Source organism: Triticum dicoccoides, chromosome 5B, assembly GCF_002162155.2.
Source record: "Triticum dicoccoides isolate Atlit2015 ecotype Zavitan chromosome 5B, WEW_v2.0, whole genome shotgun sequence".
In the NCBI taxonomy this organism is placed as follows: domain Eukaryota; kingdom Viridiplantae; phylum Streptophyta; class Magnoliopsida; order Poales; family Poaceae; genus Triticum; species Triticum dicoccoides.
The window spans coordinates 60417709-60435224 of record NC_041389.1 but is presented as its reverse complement, the minus strand read 5'-3'; the positions used below and the strand labels follow the sequence as shown (position 1 = coordinate 60435224).

The following is a 17516-nucleotide window of genomic DNA, read 5'->3' as shown; positions in this document are numbered from 1 at the left end:
GTTTGGTACACCCAAAGCATTCCTATGGTATCCGGGAGTTGCACAATCTCATGGTCTAAGGAAATGATACTTGACATTAGAAAAGCTTTTAGCAAATGAACTACACGATCTTGTGCTATGCTTAGGATTGGGTCTTGTCCATCACATCATTCTCCTAATGATGTGATCCCGTTATCAATGACATCCAATGTCCATGGTCAGGAAACCATAACCATCTATTGATCAACGAGATAGTCAACTAGAGGCTCACTAGGGACATGTTGTGGCCTATGTATTCACACGTGTATTACGGTTTCTAGTTAATACAATTATAGCATGAACAATAGACAATTATCATGAACAAGGAAATATAATAATAACCATTTTATTATTGCCTCTAGGGCATATTACCAACAAAACCGTCATCGACTTTGCAAATGAAGCTCAACGTCAACACGATGCAAAGATCTTGACAATAAGAAGTGACAACGGCACCGATTTCAAGAACTACACCTTGGATGAGTTTCTTAGTGATGATGGGACCAAGCATCAATACTCTGCACCTTACACCCCTCACCAAAATGGTGTCGCGGAGACGAAGAACCGGACGTTGATGGATGCGGCAAGGACCATGATGGCGGAGTTCAAGTCTCCTGACAACTTTTGGGCCGAAGCCCTCAACACCGCATGTCATGCCTCCAATCGGCTCTATCTCCGCAAAGGCTTGAACAAGACTCCCTATGAAATACTCATCGGTAACAAGCCAACCTCAAGTACTTCCGGTTGTTCGGGTGTAAGTGTTTCATTCTCAATAAAGGTGTTCGTTTGTCTAAATTTGAGGCTAGAGATCATGAGGGCATATTTGTTGGTTGTGCTAAAAACTCTCATGCTTACCGTGTCCTCAACAAGTCCATGGGACTCATTGAGGAGAGTGTAACGTGGAGTTTGACGAGAATAATGGCTCCCAAGTGGAGCAAAGTGGTACTCGTGATGTAGATGATGAAATTCCTCCCCAAGCCATAAGAAGAATGGATGTTGGTCATATCCTACCCATTGAGGAACCCCTTGTGGCCGAAGGAGAAGGACAATGCTCCACTCAAGTGGAGCCATCACCGACCCAAGACCCACACGCTTCCGAAGAACAAAGTGAAGGCCCTCAACCACGTGAACAAGATCAAGGGCAAGATCAACCTCAAGATGTTGGTGAACCACCAAGTGATGCCCAAGGTCAAGTTCTTCCTTTCGAGCAAGTTCAAGATCAAGAGCAAACTCAAGATCAAGAACAAGCTCAAGACGACGCTCAAGATAATCAAGTTACCCCTCCTCTTTTCACACCCGAGGAGAAATTAGAGCGTCGTGCCGCGAAGATCGCTTCCAAGCTCACAACCAAAGGTCATCTCATGGAGAATGTGGTTGGAGGCCTAAGAAAGGGGGTAAGCACTCGTAGACAATTAGCAAACTATTGTGAACATCACGCGTTTGTTTCTTGTGTCAAACTCCAAAAGGTCTATGAGGCGCTCGAGGATCCGGATTGGCTCAATGCCATGCATGAAGAACTCAACAACTTCGAGCACAACCAAGTGTGGAAATTAGTGCCAAGGCCAACCGGGAATCATAATATCATTGGAACCAAGTGGATATTCAAGAACAAGAAAGATGCTCATGGAATCATTGTTCGCAACAAGGCTCGTTTGGTGGCACAAGGCTACTCCCAAGTCGAGGGTATCGACTACGGTGAAACCTTTGCTCCCATTGCTCGCCTTGAATCTATTCGTTTGTTGATTGCTTATGCTTCTCATCATAATTTCAAGTTGCAACAAATGGATGTGAAGAGTGCTTTTCTTAATCGTCCCATTAATGAGTTGGTGTATGTCAAACAACCCCCGGGGTTCGAGGATCCCTATTTCCCCGATCATGTGTACTGATACGTCTCCAACGTATCTACTTTTCCAAACACTTTTGCCCTTGTTTTGGACTCTAACTTGCATGATTTGAATGAAACTAACCCGGACAGACGCTGCTTTCAGCAGAACTGCCATTATGTTGTTTTATGTGTAGAATACAAAAGTTCTCGGAATGTCCTGAAAATCCACGGAGGCACTTTTTGGAAAATATAAAAAATACTGGCAAAAGAATCAAGACCAGGGGGGCCACACCCTGTCCACGAGGGTGGGGGGGCGCGCCCACCCCCCTGGGCGCGCCCCCCTGTCTTGTGGGCCCCCTGAGGCTCTGCCAACCTCAACTCCAACTCCATATATTCCGTCTCGCGGAGAAAAAAATCAGAGAGAAAGTTTCATCGCGTTTTACGATATGGAGCCGCCGCCAAGCCCTAACCTCTCTCAGGAGGGCTGATCTAGAGTCCGTTCAGGGCTCTGGAGAGGGGGATTCGTCGCTGTCGTCATCATCAACCATCCTCCATCACCAATTTCATGATGCTCACCGCCGTGCATGAGTAATTCCATCGTAGGCTTGCTGGACGGTGATGGGTTGGATGAGATTTACCATGTAATCAAGTTAGTTTTGTTAGGGTTTGATCCCTAATATCCACTATGTTCTGAGATTGATGTTGCTATGACTTTGCTATGCTTAATGCTTGTCACTAGGGCCCAAGTGCCATGATTTCAGATCTAGACCTATTATGTTTTCATGAATATATGTGTGTTCTTGATCCTATCTTGCAAGTCTATAGTCACCTATTATGTGTTATGATCCGACAACCCCGAAGTGACAATAATCGGGATACTTCTCGGTGATGACCGTAGTTTGAGGAGTTCATGTATTCACCATGTGTTAATGCTTTGTTCTGGTTCTCTATTAAAAGGAGGCCTTAATATCGCTTAGTTTCTGCTAGGACCCCGCTGCCACGGGAGGGTAGGACAAAAGATGTCATGCAAGTTCTTTTCCATAAGCACATATGACTATATTCGGAATACATGCCTACATTACATTAATGAACAGGAGCTAGTTCTGTGTCACCCTATGTTATAGCTATTACATGAGGAATCGCATCCGACATAATTATCCATCACTGATCCATTGCCTACGAGCTTTTCACATCTTGTGTTTCGCTTATTTACTTTTCCGTTGCTATTGTTACAATCACTACAAAACCCAAAAATATTACCTTTGCTGTCGTTACCTTTATTATCATACTACTGTGCTACTAAATACTTTGCTGCAGATACTAAATTATCCAGGTGTGGTTGAATTGACAACTCAACTGCTAATACTCAATAATATTCTTTGGCTCCCCTTGTGTCGAATCAATAAATTTGGGTTGAATACTTTACCCTTGAAAGCTGTTGCGATCCCCTACACTTGTGGGTTATCATGTAACAACTCAACAAGGCACTCTATGGCCTTAAACAAGCCTCACGTGTGTGGTATGAGCATCTTACTGAGTTGTTACAAGATCGTCGGTTCGAAATTGGGAAAATCGACCCCACTCTTTTTACTAAGAAGGTCAAAGGGGAGTTGTTTGTGTGCCAACTATATGTTGATGATATTATCTTTGGTTCCCCTAACAAAGCTTTCAATGAGGAATTTGCCGCTCTCATGACCCCAAAGTTCAAGATGTCCATGATGGGAGAGTTGAAGTTCTTCCTTGGATTCGAAATCAAACAAAGAAGAGAAGGAACTTTCATCAACCAAGCCAAATACGCTCAAGACATGCTCAAGAGATTCAAGCTAAGTGATGGCAAGCCGACCTCCACTCCAATGCCCGTCAAATGCCAACTTGGCATTGATCCCAATGGTAAAGCGGTGGATCAAAAGGTATATCTCTCTGTGATAGGATCCTTTCTTTACCTTTGTGCATCTAGACCGGATATCATGTTGAGTGTGGGAATTTGTGCATGATTTCAAGCCGCACCTAAGGAAAGCCACTTTGTGGCGGTCAAGCGAATCTTTCAATATTTGTCTCATACCCCAAATTTTGGCCTATGGTACCCAAGAGGAGCCAACTTTGATCTTTTGGGCTATACAGATTCAGATTGGGCGGGAGACAAAGTGGATAGGAAGTCCACCTTCGGAGGGTCCCAATTGCTTGGTTACTCCTTAGTGAGTTGGTCTTTTAAGAAGCAAAGTTGTGTATCTCTCTCGTCCACCGAAGCGTAGTATTTGGCTGCCGGTAGTTGTTGTGCTCAACTTCTATGGATGAGGCAAACTTTGAAGGATTACGGTGTCACTTGTGACGAAGTGCCTCTTTGGCGTGACAATGAAAGTGCCATCAAGATCTCTCTCAACCCGGTGCAACACTTCAAGACGAAGCATATTGAGATTCGGTATCACTTCATCCGGGATCACATTGGGCGATGGGAGATCAAGCTCAAGTATGTGAACACTCATGATAACCATGCAAATATTTTCACGAAGCCCTTAGATGAAGCAAGATTTCACGAGTTGAGGCATGAGCTACATATCATTGATTTGAGCAATGTGGCTTGAACTCTTGCACACCCCACCACACTCTTAATGATGTCTTGTTTAGGTGTAGGCATGGACATAGGGGGAGAGTTGTTCTCTCAATGAACTCTCCCTCCCCCCCCCCCCATTATGCATAAATTGATCGAGTCTTTCACATTAGCCATTTTTTATGGTACTTGTGCTTCAAAGACGAATTATGGTCATGGGCCAAAGGATAATTCTTCATGGTGCCATACCATTTTCTCAAATATAGGTGGCCTCGGCCACCACCCTCTCTTCTCGAGAGTTTGTCTGTGTGTTGTTTCTTGTTGCTTGTGCTTCTCTCTTTTGAGTGGTTGTGTTTTGGTGTGGTCGTGTTCGGGTTTGTCTTGGCTTGTATTGTGTCTTTTGTGTTCTTTTTCTCTCGCGAGTCATGCGTAAGCCATCTTTTCACCTTATTCCCGCTTTGGGGCATCTGAGCGGTACTACCGCGGTGGCAGAGCGGTACTACCACTTATAAGCGGTACTACCGCCCTGCCGACACAGTACTACCGTGGAGCGGTACGGCTGGGCATGTTGTGCTTCAGATCTGCACCAAAGCGGTACTACCGCGCCTTGTGTGGTACTACCACTTAGGGCTAGCTGTGTGGGGTATGTATCGGGCAGGGGGAGTTTCCAATCCCCCATACCCGTTCAGGTTGCCCCATCTCCTCGTCCTATCCTCTCTCAGGTGACTCCCCAAGCACCGGAGGTCTGCCGCCGGGCAGCCAGATACAGGCCATCTCCCTCAATTCCACCCGGTGGGATCCTTCCCCGCCCTCTCCTCTTGCCATGGATGCCGGTATTGCCTCTGTTCTTCTCTCCCTTGGTTCTCTTTCTAGGTTTTGGGCTATACTCGTGGCATCCCTCGATTGAGTTGTTGAATCGAGGCTTAGGAAGGACTTGGGAGACTGCTAGACTAGGTTGTTTGATGATTAGGTATAGAAATATGGTCTTTTGCATCTCCGGTAGTACTTGGGAGACTGCTAGACTAGCCCGCTGACAACCGCTCCATAGCGATACTACCGCTTATAAGCGGTACTACCGCTCTGGTGCGCGGTACTACCGCCCTGAGATGCCAATGCCCATGTTTCTCTACCTAATTCTCATCTTTGGTGTTTGTCTTTCCTTGGCTTATGCTCTCTTGCTCTTGTCGTTCTTGTGTGTGTGTGTGTGTGTGTGTGTGTTTTAAGGTGGTAGTAGCTCCGGGCATCAGGCTTGCCGCAAGAATCGAGACCGTGCAACAGGTTCCAAGCGTTATCGCTTGTCGGATGTTCCAGAGTCTGCTGCTGGTGGTGATGCGGGTGTCTCGTCAGAGCCGCCCAAACGCAAGGCCAAGGTACCTACGTAGAAGACCTCCGCTGGGCGCAAGAGTGCTAATCAGATGTCTGCAATGGAGTTCTGTACCAAGAGGAAGCACAATCCCTATCATGTGGACCAGGAGCCTGCTCTTCAGAGGCGTCCGTTCTGGAACAGGTTTCAGCAGTCCATCTATTGCGATGTCTTGAAGCAAGAGAAGAATTTGTTTGTGAAGGTCAAGTCTGTCGATCTCTCGCACATGGAGAAGGACCTGCCATACTTTGGGAATGCTCTGCAGAGGTGTGAGGAGTTGGACATCAAGAGGATCATTACCTTCAACAAAGACTTTGATGCCGAGCTCGTGGCCTAGTTCTTTGCCACCGTTCACTTTGGGCATGATCAGGCCCGTACTCTGACTTGGATGACCAATGGTCGTCTTCTATCCGCACCATGGAAGGACTTCATGGTCAGCTTATCATACAATGATGAGGGTGCCCAGATCCCACTTGGGTTTCGCCCTCATAAGGAGATTGCCGCTACTCATAAGGAGAAGCTTTGGCCCTATTCTACCAGGAAAGTGTGTGAGACTGGGAAGGTTACTTATGAGCTCTGGACCTTTCTCGACATCATGCATCGGATCTTCTAGAACACCCTATTTCCTCGGATTGGCAACTTGGATCAGGTGCACTCTTACCTAGTTGACATGCTTCTATTCTGTCAAGAAGCGCAGGGCTCTCAGCAGGTGCTGGATGTGTCACATGTGATGTGGTATGAGCTTCACTCTGCTGTCATGGAGCACAAGTGCATCATTTATGGACCCTATCTATGCAGCTTATCGAGGACATATGGGCAGCCAAGTTTCCAGATGAGGAGCTTGTCACAGACAACATGGTTTCTCATGACACTATCGAGCTGCGTCAGAAGGAGAAGTGGAGTACGTCTACTCCGGCACCTCCAGTGCAGGAGACTGTCTTATTTGATGAAGATGGTGAGGATGATGATGGGCCATAGTATGTGCCCCCATCTGAGGAGCCCTCTTGGGCGAAGAAACTCAAGGAGAAGATGAAGCGTCTATTTTGCTTTCAGGCCAAGGGCCAGTACAAGGCTCACAAGGAGGCCAAGATGGCTCGTCGTCGTGACAAGGCCATTATGAGACAGGTTGGCCTTGAGGTTGCAGATGGCTCTGAGGAGCGGATCACTGATGAGGATTCTTGGATCATAGTGCACTTCCCGTGGTCTGACACTGAGGAGGACAACAGAGTTCACGCTTCTCCCCGTGCTGCAGAGGTCTCTGAGGAGGAGGAGGAGCATGACTGGTGATGCCATGGAGATCTACTACCATCGTGTGTCGTGTCGTCCCTTTCCCTTTGGTGTCTTGCTGCCAAAGGGGGAGAGTTAGGGATTTGCTTTGGGTTTTGTGTTTGCGTGTTCGTGTTCGTTGTATTCGTTCGTTTTCGTTCGCTTTCGTTCGGCTGTGAGTGATACCATATGGTGTAAGACATATGTGAACTACCCTATCTTATCTACTTTAGTCTCAAGTACTCTATTATCATGTGACATGCTTCTTTACCGCCACTTATATTATTGCTCTCATGCTTGTCCTTGCTTAGATGTACTTGTTGTTATTCTTATATGCAAGGATGTTCCCTGTCTACAAAATATAGGGGAAGTTTGTTCCTAAAGATGTGCACATAGCCTTTCATGCTAATTTCCTTGGTGCACACCTCTAGGGGGAGCCCATCTATATTTTGTTGGGAGTGGGTTTGCTTAATTTCCAGTAACTATTTTGTGCAAATCCCGTGTTGTCATCAATCCACCAAAAAGGGGGAGATTGTCAGGGCATTATTTTCCCCAGTTGTTTTGGTGATTGATGACAATACATTTGCGGACTAATCGTGTGCATTAAGCTTTTCAGGTTATCTAATATAAGAGCACTATGTGATTGTTACCCCTCGAGGACTTCACTTTAGACGGATTATTTTCCTTCGTTTCTTTTCGGTGGAATTGAGTCATAGGGATAACCATACTATCAAGAGGGGATCTGTTTCGGAAGAGTATGGGTGGAATCATCATGTTCACATTCTCCTTGCACCCTCGCTTTCTTCCTGCTTCTTTGGAGTTTCCATGATGTGCAAAACAAGGGGTGCTTTGTGCTAAGCAGTAGTACCGCGGTAAGGGCAATAGTACCGCTTGTTAGTGTCGCTGGTACTATCGCCCCTGTTGTGGTCTCGATTTTTCGTGTCGAGTTTCCATAAAGGACTACGTAGGGGAGCGGTAGTAGGGACGGCAATAGGGCACGGTAGTACGCTTATCAGCGGTAGTACCGCTCCTACATCCGCTCCAACTGCCGCTCAGTTCGCTGCCCTCCCCTGTTTTCCAGCGGCTGTAGGAAGCGGCAGTACCACCTATCGGCGGGAGTACCGCCCTAGTGCGTGTACTTCTTCTCCCTCAGCCCTGGTTGGCCTATGTCTGCTTGCCATAGCGGTAGTACCGCTGTGGCAGCGGTACTACCGCTCCAGCAACGGTAGTACCGCCCAGGTGCGGGTGCGGGCTGCGGGTTGCTAGCCAATCAAACTTGTTGATTTTCTAGGGATTGGTTGAGAAGGCCCCGATCTACACTTCCACCAAGAGAAATTTGATTCCCCCCACTAATCCCTTGGGGATCTTGTTACTCTTGGGTGTTTGAGCACCCTAGACGGTTGAGGTCACCGCGGATCCATATTCCATTGTGGTGAAGCTTCATGGTGGTGTTGGGAGCCTCCAATTAAGTTGTGGAGATTTCCCCAACCTTGTTTGTAAAGGTTCGGTCGCCGCCTCCAAGGGCACCAATAGTGGAATCACGGCATCTCGCATTGTGTGAGGGCGTGAGGAGAATACGGTGGCCCTAGTGGCTTCTTGGGGAGCATTGTGCCTCCACATCGCTCCAACAGAGACGTACTTCCCCTCAAAGGGAAGGAACTTCGGTAACACATCCTCGTCTTCATCGGCTCCACTCTTGGTTATCTTGTACCTTTACTTGTGCAAGCTTATATTGTATTGCATCTCTTGCTTGCTTGTGTGCTTGTTGTTGTTGCATCATATAGGTTGCTCACCTAGTTGCATATCTAGACAACCTACTTTGATGCAAATTTTAAATTGGTAAAGAAAAGCTAAAAATTGTTAGTTGCCTATTCACCCCCCCTAGTCAACTATATCAATCCTTTTAGGCGCCATCGCAGCATCGCCGCTACCATCGTAGCCGATACACCAATGGAGCATCCATTGCAGCACGGTCATGTCCAGGAAGCACACCGTTGTCGCGGCCCATCGAGCATCGCAACACCGCCGTGTCGTGGAAGCATGTTGTCATCATGGTCATCGAGCGTCGCAACACCGTCCAGCCATCGAGCGTCGCATCACCGTCGTGTGATGGAAGCAACCGGGCCATCGTCGCAGCTCCAGCGTCCCCCGCAACATCGGCTCACGACAGCAACTCGCAACAACGCTGTCCATCAAAGCAGCTCGGTCGATCTCGCAGCATCGCCACCCATTGTACCAACTCCGACGGCCTTGCGGCAAGTAGCTCACAGCAGCGCCGTCCGTCGTACCAACCCCGGTGACCTCATAGCAGCTCACAACATCACTAAACGGCCTTGCAGTAGCGGCTCACAACATCACTAAATGGCCTCGCAGCAGCGGGCATCTGGTCGATGTTTTACGGCCCTTGCAGCATTACGTCTCAAGGCTTGCAGGTGCGGTGGCCGGTCTTTATAGCGCCAGCGTCTCGTCTTGAGACCGAGATGCCCACCACTTGCAACGTGGCCAGTCATCAAATCACACACAGTGTGTCTCATGCTCAATACATCCCACGATTCCCCTACCCGCGCCTCCCCCTCACAACATCTGGTCACCACTCGCAACATGGATCACAACATCAGTGACGCTTCCATAGCATGGCTCACAATGCTTGCTCATAGTGTGCCTCGCGACACGACGATAGTCCCTGTAGCATGGCAACTCCGATCGCAACATCACCTCGCAGCACCGACGTCACTCCCGTAGCATGGACATGCCCCTTGTAGCATTGGCTTCAGCATGCCTTGTAGTATGGTGGTGCTCCCACGACACTGGCTTTCAACATGTTTCACAACATGACGGTGGCTACTCGCAATACCAGGTAATAGTACATCGGCGTCCTCGCAACATCGGGTACAAGCACGGTGGCGTCCTCGCAATACTAGCTTGCAGTGGCGCGGTCGCTCGTTGCAACATTTCTCATAGCAACTCCGATGACCTTGCAACAACAGCTGATGTTGCCTTGTAACATTCACTCGGATTGCCTCGCAGCACCGCAACTAGAGCAACATCATTGGCCGCCATCACAACATCGCTAAGAGTAGCGGCCATCAACCTTTGGAGAAGCGGGCACCAAACAACCTTTCTTGATGCAGAAAACAAAGGCAAGGGTCGGCCATAGAAACATGTGAAAATGGAGTTTTCAATGAAGATAAAATTAAGATGGGAGAGCGGTGGGCGGGCCCCACATGAAACATAATCATTTGGCCGCTAAATATTAGTTCCTATTTGGCTGCTAAACACTATCCATTGGTGCGAGCCTAAATTGGTCTATCGGTCTAAATATTTTAAATTAAAAGTACTCCCTCTGTCCGAAAATACTTGTCATCGAAATGGATAAAAGGAGATGTATCTAGAACTAAAATACGTCTAGATACATCCCCTTTTATCCATTTTGATGACAAGTATTTTCGGATGGAGGGAGTAGACACGATTTGACCACTAAATACCTGTTCTTATTTATGCCTTAATTTGTAGAGTTAAGGGAGTAACAACGGTACTCCCATTTTGTCGTAATTACAGCGAGTAGCTATCAGCTTGCACACAATTAGTACTTACAATAGTTTACAGTATCATGGGTGCGCTGAAAAGTCAAAACAAGCTGAGCACACACCCCGTGTGAACGCTCGCAGCGTGCGCACAAGGAATCGCAGTCAAGCGTTCATCGGACGGCGTAGCGCGCGACAGATGCTTCGCGTTAAAATCAGTCGGCTGTTTTCAAGCGTTTTCCATAATCAAATTTATTCAATCTGATTTTGGCAATCTATTTCTTTTTTATGATGTTGAAGGTATGGTTTGCCCTTCTTACAGCAGGCCAAGTGGATCAGTTCACTTTGGTGTTGGATGGGTGGTGCTCGAGGCGTGTGGTAATTTCAAGAACATCTTGAGTTGAATTTCCAATGTACACACATGCATCATCCAGTTCTGTAACTTGTTTATACAATTTTGTCAACTGCTCATCTCCTAATTAAAACTGCAAACCGAGGATAAAAGAATAATAATTATAGGAGTTCACATTTAACAGTTTTGAGCATAGAGATGGGGTCCCCAAATCCGGGCCTGAAGGACTAACATTTAACAGGTCTGAGCATACATAGAGATTAAACTATTTTTGCAACAAAATTATCAGATCTGGTGACTAGTATTGCCTTCTAGTTCGAACGCACCAATTAGGTGGTGTGTTTATCCTTAGAAAGTTAGAAGACAAGGAGATTATTCATCTGCTATATCATAGGCTCCTCATGAAGTGATGCAACGTCTGGCGGAAATATTGCAGAAGATGATCTTTTAAGCCCAGAGATCATTCACACTGGTAACAATATCATGTATTGATTACTAAGAGATTGATTCATGAATTTCTAATATTACCTCAGCAACATTGTTTCCTAATCGAATGCCCGATATGCTGGGTTTTTTCCTACCGCTAATATCCAAAAGCGCCATTTTGAGTGGTACAAAACTACAAATATCACAACATGCCACACATAAAAAACATGCATGTACCAACTACCTCGGGGTGCCTTTTTATCACGTCTCGGTGCCTTTTTCCAGTGTGTAACACATTGCTGCGTCATTCAGATATATACAATTGCATCATCCATATAAATCTGACACTTTCTGTTTGATTTTTTGTAGGGTCCTGTCTAACCAACAAAGGCACCATTTTGAGCAGTACAAACATCAGGCAATACCTCACACCAACACACACACATGTATCAACTACCTAGGGTGTCTTTTATCACCCCTGAGAATGTCTTTTCTTCAATGTACAATGTATCTTTGCATCTTCTGGATATATACCATGCATCATCCAGATAAATATGACAATTTCTGTTTTTTAGGGTTCCACCTAAGCAACAAAGGCACCATTTCACGCACGCCTGCGAGCGCGCACACACCAACCCACAACAACCTATAGTGTCTTTTTCAATTTACACAACACATCGTTGCATCATCCAGATATATACAACCTTTTCTGTTTGGTTTATTGTAAGGTTCCATCATCCATCTCTATAAGAAGGGATCCGTGGTGCACTAGTTAACCTATTTGGAATTCCATCCTTCTTTGCTTGGGTGTTTATTCCTGGAGACATGGAGGTCCACAAGGTCAAGATGGCAAGCTTGTGCTTAATTTTGCTCATGGCACTCCTCTTGCTTCCTGGTAAGCCTTGCCTGGAATAATTATCTGAACAATATAATAGTTTCTCAGTGTTTTGATTTCTGATGTTGTTATTCAAATGTTGCCCATATTTTACAGCAGGATCTGAAGGCGCCTGCAGGGGGTTAAGCCAGACGTACCAAACTGACCAATGCAAGGGTGACCAATGCACAGAGCACTGCGAACATGAGAATTTCCCGTATGCGGAGTGTGACACGGACCATCAATATCCTGAACTTAGTTACTGCGTCTGCTTCTTTCCATGCTGATTCTGCCTCAAGTTGCTTCAGGATGTGAAGCAACGTGCAATAAGATCTTAAGGCGAGCCGTCTGTAACATCCAAATATTTCGAAATTTGGAATGTTGAATAAATTAGCCAATCAATAAATATAGTTGATTTCCCTTGTTTGTGGTTGTATTTTCGAAGGTATTAAAACTTATTATGGGCTTGTTTAAATTTGTCTGTAACCTTATTTGAAATATTCTTCAAGAACGAACTAACACCATTATCAAAAATATAAAATATTGGTCAGTAGTTATTTCATAAAAATCCAAGTTATTTAAGTTGATTGTGTTTGGACTCAATTGGACTTTTAAAGCCATTAGAAAAGGACACCAGGGGTGGGGGCATTTTTTAAAACTGCCATGGCAATTCGTTTAAATCTAGGGATTTTTTGGTCCAAAATTACCACCGTCACACACTAGAAACTGGCTTACTGTCCAAACTGCCATGAAATGAAAACCGGCTGCAACCATACATAGGATCGAGATGAAAACCGGCTGCAACCATACACAATTTTCTGTTTTTTTTCTTTTCCATCATCAGTGGCTGCCTAGCCTCTGTAACAAACCCTGCTGAATCCGATGCTGCCTCATGATGTTGCGGCCGATGCAATGAGTAATAAGATCCATCTTAACGTTGATGCACAACTTATAACTGCAACAAATTTCCTTCTCTACATACAATCTTTGAACTCCCAGTTACAACCGCAAGCTATATAAATTTATAACACATCCAAGTAAAAACTGTTTCTGCAACAAAGCTATCAGATCAAGGGCATGTGCCTTCTGAAGCAAACCACGTGAAACAAACCAAGTCACCTGCTATATCACAGGATCAGTTCTAAAGTAATTCAATGTCTCACAGAAATGCTGCAAAGTTGATTCTGTAAACTGCAAATGTAGTAGCTAAAATATCATTGCACAATCCTTGCAAATATTCAGAGATTGATTCATGAGGAGAACAGCAAGCTTTATTCATCAACCCAGATGTCTTCAGACATATGTTTCATAGTATTTAGGCATAACACGCCAAACACGGGGAATGGGAGAGCATGATACACGATATGTTTATAGTTGCAGTAACATTCTGGGTGATTTTACATAATGAACCGCTGCACACATTGTTGATGCTTGCATACGGTGCAGGCTTAGGTAACAAGGCTATCAGCTATAGCGCAGCAGAGTTTCTTCAGGTCTTCAAAGTCACCATCTTGGAACGAAAACGAAGCCATCCTATTGGAAATTCCGGTCTCAGAAGCTCGGTCGAAATCAACTTTGGTGTGATAAACAAAGTAGCCACAGCACTCCCAAGCAGAAAGACAGCAGCCAGTGACCAGATTTTTCACCTAAAATCAAACACCAGAGGTTAACAGCTAACAATTCCTTCGCTGATAAAACATTTGTTTAGAGATGGAACACAATGTATTAGCGAGTTTCACCTGGGGGAATAAGAAAACATTTCTGCCGTTGTTGGACATCATTAGGCTGTGCACAGTATTGTTCTCATGCAAAGCCAAGCATGCTTCACTCACTACATCGACAAGTGCATTTACATTGGTGCTCGTGAACACAAGTGCTTTTAGAGGGTAATCAACTATTTCAGACACACAAATGCCTGATCTGGTTGCCCCATCATATAATGCAACAGTTGAGGAAGACTCCACTGGTAAAGGATTGGCAAAGTAACAGGCCTGTAATATTTAGCAAAAATAACACCATGAGATTCTCCTTAAGCAACCACTGCAAACTGGTAGTTCTAGTATCTTAGCAATATCTTATTATGGAAAAAAAATCTACTCAGTTATTTTGATTCAGTAATAACAGAACAATAAAACAATTACAAGGATCAATCTTCCCTTTAAAATCTTACTCATCATGGCAATTAAAGTACTTTGAAGTATGCTGTAAATCGGTGACAATACATTACAGCACAAAGTGCATGCCTATAGTCGAATGCTTAGTGAAGATGAGACCACCAGACAACTAAATGAGTGCTCCCATTATATTGGGTATTCAGGTCTGTATAGCACATGGCAGGTGAATAGTAATGTACTTTGGAGTAAGTTCAAAACATTAAGCACTAGAACTAGAAGGTATTACCTGAAAAAAAATGTGCTTTGGCACAATAGATGTACCATCATCAAAGAAAACCCGGAACGCTGCACTGTTTACTTCAGAGGCAATCTTTGTAATCAGCCCAAACATCCTTTTATCCCAAAAGGAAGATAGCTGATTAGTTGCATTTGGGACCAAGAAAATGTGACCATATTCAACAGGATATGCCTTCAGGAAAAGATGTCCATCAGAAATGGAAAAACATGATGCAGATTAGCACTTGTATCTATATTCACATTCACAAAGGGTTGGGGAGGGGTTAGGGGTTAAGGTGCGTACATTCGCAATCAGCAGTACTCCATTGTTTGGGGGTGTAATCGAAGGAACAACCTCCGGTTCATTATTTTCTCCTTCTGCGATGCACAAAAGTAATTCCTCGTAGCTTCTAGCAGAATTTGGCTTCAAGCATCCGAAAGGATGGCCGAACTTGTCATATTTCATGAGGGAAAATGAATTCCATTTATCATTCATCTGAATAACAAAATCCCTTTGACCTTCAATGACCTGTACAACCATTCAAAACCAATTATTCCAGTCACGCTCAGGGCATATCATTAACAGGATTGATGGCTTAATAAGCCTTTTGAAAGGGAAATACATAAGCTTAACAGACTGTCAATGGTATGTCTGGCAGAAAAAAAATGTTGGTTGGTTGATTACACTTCTAGAATCGCAATATTTCTTCAAAGTTAAACTTCTGCCACCTAAGATGAAATAGTTATGTGCTTTAAGATGTGGATAACTATAAGTGGCAACCACTATTATTCATCGAATCTTTCCTGCTCCTTTCTCTCTTATTTCCCACTGCTATGTTTCCTAACATCCCCATCCGTACTATCCCCCCATAGCCATCACGATTGGCAGCACAGGAAAGGCAGACTGTTCCAATGAGGGCAGCAACAGTGGCAATTAGTGGGAATGTGAACAATTTGGTAGGTGGTGTTGCAGGAATATTTGGTATTAGCATGCCACTCTGCAGTTTGATTGTGGAAACTGAGGAAGGGAAGAGGTTACGTATAAAATGTATAAAACTATATTTCACATCTCTGGTTTTGTGTTTTTTAGTTTGGCCGTTTGGGTATCAGAATCCAACATGCACAAGCAAATGTTTAAAGTTACTTTCATCTAGGACACAAGAATTAGGGGGGATCCAAGAAGCACCTTAAGTTCGCAAGTAGTAACATCACATCCCAACTGGCCCTTCTGAGCAAAGTTCTCCCACTGTTACAAAGAAAATCATCTATTAAAAATGGTGCCATGATAACTCATAAAGATTGTATGAACTCTCAGGTAATACAAACCTGAGAAAGAATGATTGTATCAAGTAAACTTGGGCTGCCTTCACCAGCACATGCAAAGCTTTTGAGGGCATCATGTTCACACTGTTCTATTCCAAGACGGTAAAGATGTATCTTCACACCTGAAGCTCAAAGAGAAATGTATGAATAATACAATGCCACAATAATATATAACTGACCATGTGCTGTTATTTTAAAGGGTTAAAGGTGATTACACAGCTAGGTTTGGTAAAAAGAAAGTGCTTGTGTAAAATTATCTAGGGATACTTCAGTATTCCAAACTGCAACTGTAGCATCAAAGCAGGCGCATATCATTGAATTCAACTATAACATACTCCCTCCGTAAAGAAATATAAGAGCGTTTAGATCACTAACAGAGGGAGTAGCTATCTAACTCGGCAGAGAGTTCAAATATGTGGAAAAACAAACGAATAAGTTTACATACACAGCTCATCCTTTTTGGTTTTGTTTTTGGTGCCAGAAAATAGTAAAGGATGACTAAATACTTAGACAAGAAAAAAATACTAATTTGTTTTTCGTGCCAGAACAGTGTAGAGGACAATTACAGTTTTACACAGGCAAAAGAAGAAATTCATGATGCTAGGATTAAAGAATATTATAGACAGTCATTCCGAAAAGAGAGAAACATTTGGAAGTTCAAAGCACTTTTATTTACCTTCAGGTTGATCGAGAGGAGAGTTCTTGCTGTGAAAACAATATCCACCTTCTAGTTTGGTGGCCGACACCATACTTACAACTCTTAATATTATGGACTACTAACTGAACTAACTATGATGCTAAAGGCCTACTTCAGAATTGTGCAGCACCACCACCAGCAAGGTAGGTCAGATCAGAAGGATGCCCCCCTGCAGATGGGAGGGCACCACGGCCACCGTGGAAAGAAGGCGATGCAAGCAGAAACTTAGGAAAGCGACGGACACATTGCCTTTCCCTTCTTGGTGTAACACGGGTTACTCTCCTTAGAGCCGTGGCTGATCTTCTGAAGCCAGCCCTGCCGGACCAGCTATCCAATTTTGCAGGATCAACTTGGCTCTTCTTCTAGGAGCTCCTCACAAGTTCTCCGATCATAAAATGCAGTATTTTTGCAGGACAATCTGAACATGAACAAAGTGTCAGCCGACCGAAACAGTAACCCAGGCCCTAAAAGGAAAATAATCTGAAATTGCAAGCATTCATACAAGCACATACTTCCTCCGTCCTGAATTAGTTGATGCTCAAACGGATGTATCTAGCACTGAAATACGTCTAGATACATCCATTTGAGCGTCAACCGATTCCGGACGGAGGGAGTAATATTCAATCAAACACCACAAAGGATCTATGGCGGACCATACTCCGACTTGTGAGCAAGCTAGACAATGAATTTCTTCTCAAGTAAAGGTTGTGAAATCACGGCATCATGCCGCCTGTATCCGCATATCTTCAGTGCCAACGAAAACATCCTAATTTCCCAACGACGGCATGAAACATTCAGATTTTTTTGCTCCATGAGCAAATAATCGGGGGGCCTTCAACGCGAATCATCTAACCTAGAAACTGCATCATAGCAGATTGCTCCACACAAGATAATTGAAGGAACAGCCTCC

The 17516-nt window shown here is 44.6% G+C and overlaps 1 protein-coding gene and 1 long non-coding RNA gene across 3 annotated transcripts in view; one reads left to right on the top strand and one right to left on the bottom strand.

Moving 5' to 3' along the window:
- Window positions 1-12080: 12080 nt before the first annotated feature.
- On the top strand, window positions 12081-12632 carry LOC119305178. The gene is made up of 2 exons (XR_005148571.1): window positions 12081-12217; window positions 12314-12632. It is a non-coding gene; the product is annotated as an uncharacterized LOC119305178 (long non-coding RNA).
- Window positions 12633-13441: 809 nt separating this feature from the next.
- Window positions 13442-17516, bottom strand: part of LOC119307370 (GDP-L-galactose phosphorylase 1-like) — a 4849-nt gene continuing 774 nt past the window's right edge. For both annotated transcript variants that reach the window (XM_037583446.1, XM_037583447.1), the window contains exons 2-8: window positions 16586-17024; window positions 15913-16031; window positions 15773-15832; window positions 14891-15115; window positions 14597-14779; window positions 13936-14187; window positions 13442-13842 (exon numbers count right to left, since the gene is read on the bottom strand). In XM_037583446.1, the coding sequence (XP_037439343.1) occupies window positions 13645-13842; window positions 13936-14187; window positions 14597-14779; window positions 14891-15115; window positions 15773-15832; window positions 15913-16031; window positions 16586-16658 (1110 nt within the window). In that variant the 5' untranslated portion in view covers window positions 16659-17024 and the 3' untranslated portion in view covers window positions 13442-13644. The remainder of the gene's footprint in view (window positions 13843-13935; window positions 14188-14596; window positions 14780-14890; window positions 15116-15772; window positions 15833-15912; window positions 16032-16585; window positions 17025-17516) is intronic.